The sequence below is a fragment of the Lycium ferocissimum genome, unplaced genomic scaffold (genome assembly GCF_029784015.1).
Source record: "Lycium ferocissimum isolate CSIRO_LF1 unplaced genomic scaffold, AGI_CSIRO_Lferr_CH_V1 ctg7682, whole genome shotgun sequence".
NCBI classification, from domain to species: domain Eukaryota; kingdom Viridiplantae; phylum Streptophyta; class Magnoliopsida; order Solanales; family Solanaceae; genus Lycium; species Lycium ferocissimum.
The window spans coordinates 6,486-21,162 of record NW_026726898.1 but is presented as its reverse complement, the minus strand read 5'-3'; the positions used below and the strand labels follow the sequence as shown (position 1 = coordinate 21,162).

General features: G+C 36.6%; 1 protein-coding gene across 1 annotated transcript; it reads right to left on the bottom strand.

Annotated features, from left to right (window-relative positions):
* Window positions 1-11,284: 11,284 nt before the first annotated feature.
* LOC132045705 (receptor protein kinase-like protein ZAR1) lies at window positions 11,285-14,394 on the bottom strand. The gene is made up of 2 exons (XM_059436270.1): window positions 12,525-14,394; window positions 11,285-12,245 (listed from the first exon to the last, which is right to left on the bottom strand). Exons 1-2 carry the CDS (start codon window positions 13,999-14,001, stop codon window positions 11,581-11,583), a joined length of 2,142 nt encoding a protein of 713 aa, XP_059292253.1. The 5' UTR covers window positions 14,002-14,394; the 3' UTR covers window positions 11,285-11,580.
* Between the last annotated feature and the right edge of the window lie 283 nt (window positions 14,395-14,677).

Sequence of the window (14,677 nt, the reverse complement as noted above, 5' to 3'; positions counted from 1 at the left end):
GGCTAGAAGGCCTACCCGATTGCTCGCATGCATTCCTTCGTTAATCGAGCTCGCCAATGGATTCCGGCCATTTTCTTTTGTCGAGTCCGAGACGAGGGCCTTAAGTAGCTTGCCACCCCCGGCCGGACGAGATAAGAAAAGCGCAATCTTCGGGACGAATGCATACCGCCGATCTGGTTCTCCTGGGTTTCACGCTAGGAGCCGGAAAGATGCTCACCAGGCTTTCCCTCGCACCGGAATCGGTAGATCGATTAGCTGCCCTCGTGACCCGAGGGATGGGAAGATGGCCAAATCCGGCGACCTCCCCGTGGCAGGGAGGAGTGTCCAAAAACATCTCATCTAGATTACCCGGCCTAGGAGCAGTGGATGTGGTTGGAATAGCACCAGCACCCTCGGCAGAAGTAGAGGCTTCAAACCCGGTGACGGGGTCCTCGGCAGGCAATGAGCCGGTATCTTCGGGCGCCTCAGTGTCCGGTGCAGACTCGACTCTTGTCCCAGTTCCAGCAGTTGGCTCAGGTCCGGATCTCCGTGGTCTTTGCAGGGGAATCTCATCGGGAGACTGCTTTGTCGTATCAACAAACTCGGTAGACTGTGGGTGTTGGGTAAGTATTTCTTCCCCACACTGGTAGCGAGCCGAAGTGGAGGGCCTTTCCTCGGTTGAAGGGGAGGAACGGCGGTTTCCTCCTCGGGGACCGACTCAAGGTAGGGGCCACCGCAGGCCTGCGAATGATCACGTCGGATTCATCTTCATCTCTCAGAGACCGGACGACGCGCCGTGCCCTCTTTCTTGGTTTGTCTCCTTTATCCGAGGGTTTCCTTCGTTTTTGGGCGACGGCGGTAATTACGGATGACCGTAGCGGAGTCGAATGCCGGTGTCGGCATAGCCTGCTCCGTTACAGTCCCGGGCCTAGGTTGCACCGAACCGCCGGTAAACCTAAAATCGAAGGGGTTATGGGTGACGTTCAAATTAAAGAAGGACGGATAGTACGTAATGACCGAACTGAAAGTGGCGTTACCATGATTTTGGGCGATCCATCGGCCACGAGCCAAGATTCCCCATGTCAACTCTTCGTGCGTATGCCGGTCAAGGAGTGCTTCAACCCACTCGTTCATATGTGGGATGACCGGGGGTATCCACGCCACGGCTATTGAGAAGAAAAAGGGGAACGTTAGCACGAGGGATAAAATTAAGGAAAACGAGAATAAATTAACGAAGTGGGATCGAGAAACTTACGGTTGTCATTCTATTTTTCCGGAAAGGGCATGAACTCCTCCGGAATAATATCCGAGGTCCTCACCCGGACGAAGCGGTCTAGCCAGCCCCGATCTCTATCTTCGTCCATCTTTGAGAAGATCGGATTCCGGCCCCGTTTAGCTAATTTTATTACGCCTCCCCGGAACCGTCTTGGGGAATAAAGGCGGATCAGATGTGCCATCGTGAATGATTGCTTGGCGTTGTTGGCCAGCAACCGGAGGCAAGCTACTGTCCTCCAGATTATCGGACCAATTTGCGCGAGAGTCACATTGTATGTCCGACACATCTCTAATATGACCGGATCAATTTCAGGTTCGAACTTGAGCGTGAAAGGATAAGTGTAAACGTATAAGAAGCCTTCCCGGTAGTCGGTGATTGATTCCTCCGGGCCAGGGGCAAACACTTGTACCGGACGATTGTCCCATCCACAGTCGGTCCGGACTTGATCGAGCCTATCCTCGGTGATGGAAGAGGGATAGCGTCTTACGTCGTATCCTCAATCGGGACTAGAGAAGGTTTCTGCGCAAACTCTTTGTTGAAGTTGGGTTTGATCGGCACGATATCCAAAGCTGTAGGCTCGGCCACATTCTTTCCCTTCGGCTGAGACACCGGCTCAGCTCCGTGGGAGGAAACCAAGGGAATATCCTGGGAGGTGGTTTCAGTATTGGCAGACATTAGTGATGGGTGAGAATTTGAAAATTTGATGAAAATTTGATAAAGGGATGAAGGTAAGAAGATGGAAACTGTGAAGTACAGAAAGCAAAGCACAGATGAAAAGACGATCAGCAAAGCGACACTAGAGCTGAACGGTTTCCTTGTGAAGCTGATTTCAACGATAAATGTGGGTGATTAGATAACGAAATCAATGATGAAAAGGAAGTTAGTGGAATGAGGAGAATGAAGAACAGATGTGAAGGAGTAAGGAACTGAAGTGAAAATGGTGAAGTAAAAATGGAGGAATGAAGGTGATGAAGGGCTTATATAGGCTTGGGTCACACGGCGGTTACAAATCCCAGCCAATCGACAAGCGCCACGTGTCCCGTAATTAATGAAGACATGATTTGAAGAGACGTGCGTAAGCGGCGGTTACAGAGCTCGGACCTGTCGGGGCACATATATATGACATATATACGTATATATATATATATGCGGAATATATATACGATATAGAATATGACTATAGCTATATATACCTTATATATATATATATATATATATATATATATATATATATATATATATATACGCATATATATACATATATATATATATACGAGAAGATATATATACGATATATGCTATATACAATGAGATCCCCGGTTTCGTATTCATCCATATATACTTCCCGTATACTCCGATATGATCTCGGTCGGATATAGTGTGGGGACTAATATATATACTATATACGGTAAAAATCGGGTAAATATTTGTCGGTATAAACCAGGGTATATATATGTAAATAGGATATATAAATATATATACGATACGATAATATTTTTGATCTATATAAGCTTCGCTATATATATACTCGTATATATTTATATGTATATATACGGAGATAGCTATATATACCTATATACCTTACTTGGTTGGTCCGGTATATATATTATATATATACATGTCCCGGGATATATATACATATCGGTCCTATATATACAATATATACTATATATATTTATATCGTATATAATATATATACCGTTAGCCCGGTTTCTTCGTGACCATTCCCGATCGTGGCCGTTGGTCGGATAATCGGTTATTCGTCCACCGTCTGCGAATCACCCTTTAGTTTCGACGGTCGTACGGGTGTCGGACCATTTTGATCGACCTAACCTTATCCATATTAGGTTTTCTTTATCTTAAAAGGGGCCCATGATGTATAGAAGGCCCATGCAATGAAAAATTATAAATAGGGGTCATTCCCTCACTTTTTGGGGTTGGCTTTTCTACATCAAGAGCTTTGTACTTCAAATATATTATAAAATTTCTCTTGCCTAGTGTTCTTCGATTTTAGTCCGGTTACAAGCTAAATGTAGTTCATTAAATATCTTTATTCAGTATTGCATCTAACATATATAGATATATAAAAAACTTGTCTAAAATACATAGATCTAAACGTCTTAGCTCAGCCTTTAACATATTAGCTCACTATTCGCTCAAGCCCTTAATAAACCAAATAGATTCGACTTTCTTTTATTCCTCAAAGTATAGATTAAAGTGCCACATATCCTTTGCCTCATTATTTAACTTATTACCCATTTTCGAGTTTAACAATATATTATTTATATATATAACTATCATTAATTTCGTACTTTTCTTTTGGAATTTGGTTGAGGTTGTTTAAGTGGACCTAAATTTCGTAATAAACATGCAAATATGTAGACAAAAATGGGTGATGATATCGATAATGAAGCGATAAAATCTCTTGAAAACCCTTTTAGACTAGTTAATTATCAGGATAAGGCATCATTACTCCGCTGAACTATACCCGAAGTTGCTACGACACACCTTACCTTTTTCTGGGTTCTATTACCCCCTAAACTTTTTAGGAACGGAATAATTACCCCCCCTAAACGCTGACGTGGCAAGGAGAGTGCGTTTCACTCTCTTTGGGAGAGTGAAAAGCATAAAAATGTGGAAAACTTTTTTTTTTCCTTAAAAATCTGTATTTTCTAAAAATATGGAAAACTGAATTGTTTTTAAAAAATATGAAAAATCCGCTTTTCCAAATTTAGTTTGAAAAACGGGTTTTTCACATTTTTAAAAAATAATTAATTTTTCCAAATTTTTATAAAATTTAGTTTTTTTACATTTTGACAAGAAAAACACTTTTTCAGTTTTTTTTAATAATCCAGCTTTTATTTGAAAATTAAAAGTGTCCTAAGAAAATGAAATCATGAAAATCAAAATTTTTAAGACATTTTTAAAAAAAATAATCAAGTTTTCCATATTTTAAAAAAAATTCATTTTTCCATATTTGAAAAAATTCCTTGTTTTCAATTTTGTTTTGTTTAAAAAAAATCAAATTTTCAGATCTTTTATCCATTTTTCATTCTTTTTAAGAAAATTCAGTTATTCATTTTTTAAAAAAAAAAAAATTGACACGTAAGCGGAAAAACAAAAAAACAAATAAATATACATGTGGCAAGGAGAGTGTATATCACTCTCTAATATGAGAGTATACATCAGCGTTTAGGGGGTAATTATTTCGTTTTTAAAAAAGTTTAGGGAGGTAATAGGACCCAGGAAAAGATAAGGTGTATCGTAGCAACTTCGGGTATAGTTCAAGGGGTAATGATGCCTTATCCCTTAATTATCTATGAAACATATAGTGGATCATTATTTCAATTCATAAACTATTCAAATGAACTTTTATTTTGACAATCTAATCAGTGGTAGAGATCTAGTTGACATCACTAGACTGATAATTTGAAAGATTTTTTTTTTATGGTAACCCTAAATGTTAGTGAGGTATAGTTACTTGATATCTCTATTGATGGGGTATAGTTACTTGATATCTCTATTAATGGGAGATAGCAACTACCAGGTGAATAGTCGAAGCGCATGCGAGATGACTTAGACAATTCGTTATGCAGTTAGTGTTGTAACTTCGTTATGCAGTTAGTGTTGTAACTTGTATGGTTGTATGCTCCTTTAATTAGTACAATCATTAATTGGCACAACAATGATGCATGAATAGATTTCACAATGAAAGCTAGCTAGCTAACTACCCAATTTTATGTATTAAAGGAGTAGCAACAAAGGAGTGGGTCTCTTTTTCAATGGACAACGTCATGAGAAGCAAGCTGTAATATACTAATATATATATATCTCTTGTTTCACTTTTTCAAAGTCTTTTGATTCTTTGAATTTCTAAGGCAAGCAAAAATAGCAATTGAAGTCCTTTTGAGGGGACATTTTCCCAATTCGAATATGGCCCATTATTTGTTGTGGACTTTCCATTATCTTAACCGAGACATTGAATAAGAAATGAGTACTCCATCTTTCAAAAAATAACAACTCAATGTACTTATTATTTGGTGAGTCGTATATATTATTCTTTAACAATGAACTCTTCATTTAAAGTTTTAAGAAATTACTCTCTCCGTCCCAATTTATGTGTCACTTTTCGCTTTTCAAGAGTTACTTTGACTAATCTTTGTAACCAAATTGGATTAGATCAACTCATGAATATTTAAAAAGTTCAATTTAGATAATCAAAAGCTATATTATATGCTGTATAAGTTGTGACTTTTCTCATGTTAATATGATTTACGAAAATTAAAATATTGGTCAAAATTCACATAATTAGAATCTCAAAGAAGCGAAGAATGCCACTGAAATTGAAATGGAGTATATTGTATGAGTCCGGAGCCAAAATGGCTTCTTTTTACAGCCATTACACCAAAATGGCATGCCTTTTTTTTTTTAAACCCAAATGGGTATTTCGTGCACTGTCCAACGAAATGCAACAAATTTTTGTTTTTTTTTTTAATTTCGTTTTTAATATAAAAAACATCAGCCCTTCTTCTTATTTAACCCCTCCCCCATTAAAATACACCATAACTTGAATTTCAAGCTTTTTGTTCTCCTTCTTTTCTAATTGTTAAATTTTCTCTCTCAATTAGGGCTCGTATATATACTTCAAAACCTAACAATAAATTGTTCGAATTAAGCGAATAGTAGTTAGTATCTCACGTTAATGACAATGGGTTCGTGCCTCTGTGGTGTTTAACAATTAACATCGCTATACAATGCAACCCATAATTAGTTTGGAATGACAAATACATATATATGCTTCAAGGCAAAGTCTGCCCATAAGGCATAAGTATGCCCCCATCGGCATAAGTTTGATAATTCGTTAACAAATTTATGCGATGGGGGCATACTTTTAATGGGCAAACTTGTATCTTGGACCGGCATAACTTTGTGAAGGAATTATCAAAGTTATCCGGACCCCGCTTATAACTAAACATAACTAAAAATGTACGCCCTCCGAGAGACTTTTAGTTAAACACAACTAAAAGTCTGCATTGGATCATAGATAACTAAATATAACAAAACACCAACTAACATTCAATGCATACACCGAACAAAACACCAACTTCAATGCAAAATATGGACAATAAACCGGTAACCGATACCATATGCAAAATAAATGGACGAGTAGCACTAATTGTCAACAAAAACTACCAAGCTACATTGTTTGCTTACATATCCAAGTTTCACCAAAATAGCTAGCTTAAACATAGAAATAACGAGACTACTTCATTGGAGATTTTCCTTTTCCTTTTCTTGATCTTGTTTGAACTCCGAAGAGCCTTTGATCTTGTTTGGATTCTATGATTAGCACTTTGCACTTGGAGTTGTCTTTGTGCTTGCTTTTGTTCCTTTCCACTTCAATCCTTTCTTGGGTTTGTATCCAATATCACCTTTGTGACCAAGGCCGAATTCATTGCCTTAGATGTGGACACCAACCTGTCGCTAGGCATTCCTTGTCGCAATTTAAATTGGTTAGTGTCATAAAGTGGCTAAAAATAATAACAATGACTTAGATGATTGAGAAACACTTACATTAACACATTTGTATCCGGACTCGGACACAAATACACCATCCAACAACCCTTGCCTCTTGTACTTAGTCACCGCCCTCCCATAAGGCATAAGTATGCCCCATCGGCATAAGTTTGATAATTCGTTAACAAATTTATGCCGATGGGGGCATACTTTTAATGGGCAAACTTGTATCTTTGGACCGGCATAACTTTGTGAAGTAATTATCAAAGTTATGCCGGACCCGCATAACTAAACATAACTAAAAGTCTGCCCCCTCCGGCAGACTTTTAGTTAAACACAACTAAAAGTCTGTCGGATCCGGCATAACTAAATATAACAAAACATCAACTAACATTCAATGCAAACCTGAACAAAACACCAACTTCATACAAAATATGGACAATAAACCAAAGTAACCGCACCATATGCAAAATAAGCGACGTAGCACTAATTGTCAACAAAAACTACCAAGCTACATTGTTTGCTTACATATCCAAGTTTCACCAAAATAGCTAGCTTAAACATAGAAATAACAGACTACTTCATTGGAGATTTTCCTTTTCCTTTTCTTGATCTTGTTTGAACTCCAAGAGCCTTTGATCTTGTTTGGATTCTATGATTAGCACTTTGCACTTGGAGTTGTCTTTGTGTAATTCCCTTTTGTTCCTTTCCACTTCAATCCTTTGGCCGGGTTTGTATCGATATCACACTGTGACCAAGGCCGAATTCATTGCCTTAGATGTGGACACCAACCTTGCTAGGCATTCCTTCTTTGCAATTTAAATTGGTTAGTGTCATAAAGTGGCTAAAAATAATAACAATGACTTAGATGATTGAGAAACACTTACATTAACACATTTGTATCCGGACTCGGACACAAATACACCCCGTCCAACAACCACTTGGCCTCTTGTACTTAGTCCCCCCCTCCCATAAGGCATAAGTATGCCCCCATCAAGGCATAATTTTGATAATTCGTTAACAAATTTATGCCGATGGGGCAAACTTTTTAATGGGCAAACTTGTATCTTGGACCGGCATAACTTTGTGAAGTAATTATCAAAGTTATCTAGGACCACATTATAACTAAACATAACTAAAAGTACGCCCCCTCCGGCCAGACTTTTAGTTAAACACAACTAAAAGTCTCCGGATCAGCATAACTAAATATAACAAAACACCAACTAACATTCAATGCAAACTCGAACAAAACACCAACTTCAATGCAAAATATGGACAATAAACCAGTAACCAGTACCAATGCAAAATATGGACAATAAACCAGTAACCAGTACCAATGTTGCACGAAATGCAACAAATTTTTTTTTTTTTTTTAATTTCGTTTTTTATATTAAAAACGAAATAAAAAAAAAACAAAAATTTGTTGCATTTTAAGTTGGACAGTGCACGGAATGCAACAAATTTTTTTTTTTTTTTTTTTTTTTTTTTAATTTCGTTTTTAATATAAAAAACGAAATTAAAAAAAAAAAAAGAAATTTTGTTGCATTTCGTGCACTGTCCAACGAAATGCAACAAATTTCTTTTTTTTTTAATTTAGTTTTTTATATTAAAAACGAAATTAAAAAAAAAAAAAAAAAATTTGTTGCATTTTAGGTGCAACATTGCACGAAATACCCATTTGGGTTTAAAAAAAAAAAGACATGCCATTTTGGTGTAATGGCTGTAAAAAGAAGCCATTTTGGCTCCGGACTCTATATTGTATTCAAGAGTACATTCCATGTGCCTTCTTTATTTATTCTTTCTACTAGAAAAGTAGCCATTGATTGATTTCTGAATTGAGACGAGAATTGATTAATTTCACCCTTATACTCAACATCATTTTTTAGTTGGTTTAAACTATTCGCTGGATGAAATACTCCCCTTTTGCACCAATTATAAGGAGAAAAATATACCCTTAGGCAACATTTCCAGAGTAGAAAAAGTCCCCAACTCCTATCAGCCTATGTATGGTTGGTTGGTTCATATATATCATTATTTTATTAGTATCCTCTTGATAAAAAAATAAATCAAAGAGGTTAAACTCTATGTATTGATAGTATATAAATTTTCAATATCATCAAATTAAGTTGATTAACAACAATAATAACTCTTCCTAACAAATCTGATATGATAATCTGAAAAATAAAAAATAACCTGTTATAATCAGTTAAATTGAACTAATGATGAAAAGATGATACTACTATAGGCGTACATAACTTAAATACTTTTTCAAAACCCACGATACGTAGGTACCAAATTCTCCATTCTAGTTGGCATGAATGGCGCAATGATGATTAGAGATAGTAGGAAAATATAGAGCTCGTGCTAGTGCATTGAGTTGACAAGTTACATTCCGACAGCAAAGCTTTATTGAAAAGTCAAATATGCAATTTAAGAATAATAAATCAAAGACCAAATCGCTCAAAATTGTTATGGAGTGTCAAATACTCTTTCATTTTTAATTAGAGATTTTGGTTCGATCTCTCCGTAGAAAATTGCCTTTGTTAGGGAGTGTTTTAAAGCGCAATATGGAACTCCCCGACGCAAATACAAATTTACTCGGACACCAATACAAGTATCGGTCACTAGATGGAAATTAAAGAAAATCAAGACCAAGAATATGTCAAGCTTTACACAAACAGAAGATCCATTTATTTAATGGGATCCAGCCATAAAGTTTCAAGTAAAGACCAACCATATCCAAATAGACCCTTTAAGATTTTTGTATTTTCAAACACAGTGATTAAGAATACTATACTTGTAAATTAAAGTTGTCATACCTTGTCTCTATGCGTTGCTACCTACTAAATGTCAATAAGCTTCAGTGTATCTGTAACACATTGTCTTTTGGCCAAAGTTCATGTGCTCTATAGACTATAGCTAGCTTTATGGTCAGCACCAAGAAGTTGATGATTATGTGGAAATATGAAAAAGGTATACTGAAAAATAAGAAGAGGTCCATGCAGGATAATTTAAATTTAATGATTTCAATCTTTCAATTCTCACCATTTAATCCATTGCACTTTTGAAATTATAAAAGTTCTCATTAAATTTATCTTGAAATTTAACTAATTTTCCATATATACATTTGAACTTCGTGTTATTTAGTGAGTTCAGTTGATGAACCCTGTGAATAAGACTACGTCCACCTTAAGGGGTGAATCTACAATGTTAGTTAGAAATTTACATCAACTTATAGTAATTTTTCTCCAAACCTTGTATAAATTCACTAAATATCCATAAATATTTGACTGTAAACCAAGTTATTATTATATAGTAATAGTTTAACTTGAGGTCGTTGTAAGAACTCATAAATTTCAAATCATGAATTCGTCTCTGTATGGGCAAGCAGATCTTGTTTATTAATGACAGCGAGTTTGTGACTACACCGACCTTTTCTTTTGTGTGTGTGTGTGTGTGTGGAAAACATGGAAAACTCTATCGATATATCATATATTACTCTGAAGTCTGAACTCATTAACTCTGAATTTTGAAACGAGTCTATGATCTTACAACCAAGAAGGCAATTGCACTTCTTTGAGATATGCTAGCTGGGTGAAATATTTGCATATCAAACATGTTCCTTTAAGGGCTTCGTGGAGTGACACATTCACTAGTTTGATGTACCTAGAAAAGGAAAAATTAAAGATAAGAATCAAACAGATTTGTACAGAAATACATGTACTGTGGTGAGTAATCAGAAAATGGACCACAAGTTTTCGTTTGCATTTTGTTTTCATTTAGCCGCTCTTTCCTTCCAGAAACACTTTCAGATGGCATCCTAGGCTGAAATAACGAAATAATAAGTGCATTGATCATGTGTTTTTCTAGGTTATTGTCTAAGTTTCTATGGACAGTTATCTATAGTAATTCTCAGGTGATTTGATAGCGCAAATAATTTTTATACCGTCAATATATAGATGATGCATGCATCAAAGTAATAAGCTCATTCATGTGTTTTCTAGGCTACAAATCTCATTTTCAATGAACTATTACTTGTAATTATCTTTTAAGTAACCTGATAGCATTTATAATAAAAGTTAAGAAAGAGTCTTGACATAACGTTAAAGTTGTCACCATGTGATTAGGAGATAACCAATTCAAACTGCAAAAACCTCTCACACAAATACAAGACAAGACTGCGCATAAAAAATGATCCGGCCTTCCTCGAAACTCAAATCATACAATTAATAATCGAGTAGGTCCCATCTGCTCAGTGTTTTTGATGAAGTTACCATAAGCAAGCAGCCAAGTAGCTTTGTCTCAAGTTAAACACAGAACTGTCAATCATGCAGCTGTCACCAAGATGCATTTATTAGCACTAGAGGACATTAATCCCTTTGTTAAAAGACTTTGCCTTACTGACAAAGAATATTGACAAAAATAGTACCAATGTAGTTATAGCTATACCAGTTCTTTATTGTTTTGACAACAATTGTTATTTACATACTCAAATTGAAAAACAAAGATGGATAGTAGCAATAAAGAGAGAACAATAATCTATGTTCTTGATCAATAAAAGGTACAACAAATACACAACAAAAAGCCTGCAATTAAAGCAAGAACCCAATATTCTTAAGCATTAACAAACAAGAAACAGAAACAATCTTTTTTGGCATGCTCTTCAAGAAGACTTTCCTTCACAAACAAGTGGGGATTACTACTGTTAGTCAATAAATATTTTTGCACAGTCGTCTCTTCGCTCCAAGCAGTGATCCATTTCCATAATATCAGTTAGATGAAATGATACACGGGCATTATTCGATCTTTCATTCAGAGGAAGCTGGCAGTCTTTCTAATGCATCGGATATGTGCCTCATCGAAGGTCTCCTCTCCGGGCTGCTGTGAACACACGCCATTGCAATCTTCAAAACTGCAATCATTTCCTCTTCTTTATCAGCATCTTGAGCTAAATACGGGTCCAATACATCCGAAAGTGGCTTCTTCTCTTCGATGCACCAGTGAATCCAGTTCACAAGATCCATTTCTGTAGGACCTACTTGAATAATCGGGGTTCTTCCCGTAATCATTTCCAACAAGATGACTCCGTAAGAGTAAACATCCCATTTCTGTGATGGTTTCACCACTTTCAACGCCTCGGGAGCTTGGTAACAAGAACCGGAAGTCGTAGTCGACGTAACTGTCCCCGACTCAGATGGTGCACTGCCTTGCTTACTTTGTTGTGAAGCCAGCTGGCGGTTGGATTGCAAAGGAGGGGATGCTCCGGCTATATTAGCAAGACGACCAAGTCCAAAGTCGGAGATTTTGGGTTCCATATCGTGCCCAAGCAATATATTAGATGGCTTTAGATCACCATGAACATATTTCTTAGGACTATACTCATGTAAATAGACCAAACCTTTTGCAGTTCCCTTCATTATTTTCAGTCGAATGGACCACGAAAGAGGTGTAAATGACACCATACCAGGTTTCCCTAAAGACAAGTTAACAAATTAATAATCATGAAAGCATAAAACAGACTACAAAAATTAAAGAAAAAACGAAAAAGGCTAAAAGTACCCCTGAACTATTCAAAATATGTAAGATGCCCTTACCGTTAGTCAACCAGCTAATGGCGAGGGCATTTTTGAGCCAGAAACGTAACATAGGGTAAAGTTGACCTATTTCGAATAGTTCAGGGGTATTTTTGGCCCCTTTCCAAAGAAAAATGACCAACAAAACAAGAAAGCAACGGTCGAAGTTTGAAGCTTACCATGAATTGCAGTGCCAAGGTTTCCATTTGGAATGAGGTCATATATCAGTAGCTTCTCATCGACAGACCAATAATAGGCACGAAGAGTCACGATATTTTGATGTCTGAGTTTTCCAATTGCTTCCACCTCCGTCTGGAATTCCTTAAATCTTTGGGAACCACCCTCACCTAGTCTCCTCACAGCCAAGTTAAGTCCATCTTCAAGCACAACTTTGTACACAATGCCAATACCACTTTTACCAAGGACAAAGGCAGATGCCTTAAGAAGTTCATCAAGATCGAACACCACTTGATTATCTAGTGCCACTAAGTCATATTGTTCGACGTTTTCTGATAACGTCTCCGATTCATCCTTCCTAAAACATAAACACTCTTTTCTTCCTTTCCCTCGCCCCTTCTGAAAACCAAAGCCAGATTCATCCTTTTTCCTCCCACACGCACAGATTCTCGAATAGCAATATGAGAATAACAACCCAATAACACAAATTCCAACCACGTCCCCCACGATTATCGCAATTACAGCACCTCTACTTAAACCTCTAGCACTCCCGTTACCTCCAGCACCGTCCAACGGAGGTATATTATTGGGCAAAAAAGGGTCCGAGGCCGGTGAACTTGCCTCACTTTGTGCGGAACAAGGGTTTTTCAATGGAGGCCCGCAAAGCCCGGGATTTCCAATAAAAGCAGTAGGTCCCCTGTTAATTAGAGCACCATTTTGTGGAATTGGACCACTTAAATTGTTATGAGTCAAATCAATATACACCTTCTCTGGAAGATTACCAAGACTGGGCGGAATCGAACCACTAAACATATTATGAGATAAATCAACAGTTCCTTGCAATTTAGACAAATTTCCCAAGTCACTAGGAATTGGACCATCAAATTTGTTGGATGCAAGATTAAGTGTCTCCAAAGCAGACAAATTACCCCCAAACCCCTCTGGTAAAAAACCAGTAAAATTGTTTTGACTTAAATCAAGAACCTTCAACCTCTTACACTGAAGCAATGTTGTAGGAACAGACCCATTCAAGAAATTTTGTGATAAATCCAAAGTTTGAAGGTAATTTAGCTTTCCAACTTCATAAGGTATACCCCCAGAGAATAAATTCCCATAAAGAACCAAACTTTGTAATCCTTGAACTTCAAAAAGCTCAACAGGTAAACTACCAGAAAAGAAATTACTCCTTAAATTAACATGTCTAAGTTCAGTAAGAGATCCAAGACTAGAAGAAAGAAACCCAGTGAGTTTCTTTTTTGGTATACTAACAGATATAACTTTTAAGTCTTTGCATGCAATACCATTCCAAGAACAAGGTGTTTCATCAGAATCATTCCAATTATTTAGTGACCCTAAAGGGTCTTGTCTAATACCCTTTTTGAATGACCAAAGAGCTATCCCTTCATCATTCAAACAACTCACTAAAACACAACAACTACACACAACCAAGAAAATGCAAAAACACAAAAAAGATTGCATTTTTACAAACAAGAAAATGGGAAAAAGGGGTCTTAAAGATATAACTTTTGTACACTAGAAAACCAAGAAAGTACAGATTTCAGCTAAGCAAGAAAATGCTCAAACACAAAAAAGACTGCATTTTTACCACCAAATTGATGAAACAAACAAAAAAAGAAACAAGAAAAATGAAAAGGGGTCTTAAAGACTTTACCTTTGTACACCAGAAAACCAAGAAGATAGTACAGAGAAAGCTAAGTAATGGAGTTTAAGAGAAAGAAAGAGAGAAAAAGAGTGTGAAAGCTTAGCTTTGACAGTGAGAACAGTGGAAAGAAGAAAAAGGGGTACTCTGTGTGTGTGTATTGAAAAAAGAGTAAAGTATTTTAGCTAAAGCAAGAAAGACGTTGGGAAAATAGATTAATATTTTCTTATACTTAGGGAAAAACAAACAAAAGAAAGAACGAAAAAGAAGCTTTTAGTATAATATAAAATGTGATGTATTTATCAGTGCAGTGGGGTGAAGATATGTGGGACAATTTCTTGTTTCTCGTCTTATTATCGTGTGATTTTTACTTTTTTCCCCCTTTTTTGGCTCTATAACTGTAAGTCAATAATGTGTAAATGTAAGAAAAAACAATATTGGAAGAGTTGAAAATAACAGAATAAAAAGGATTATGCCAATAATATTTTTATTTTT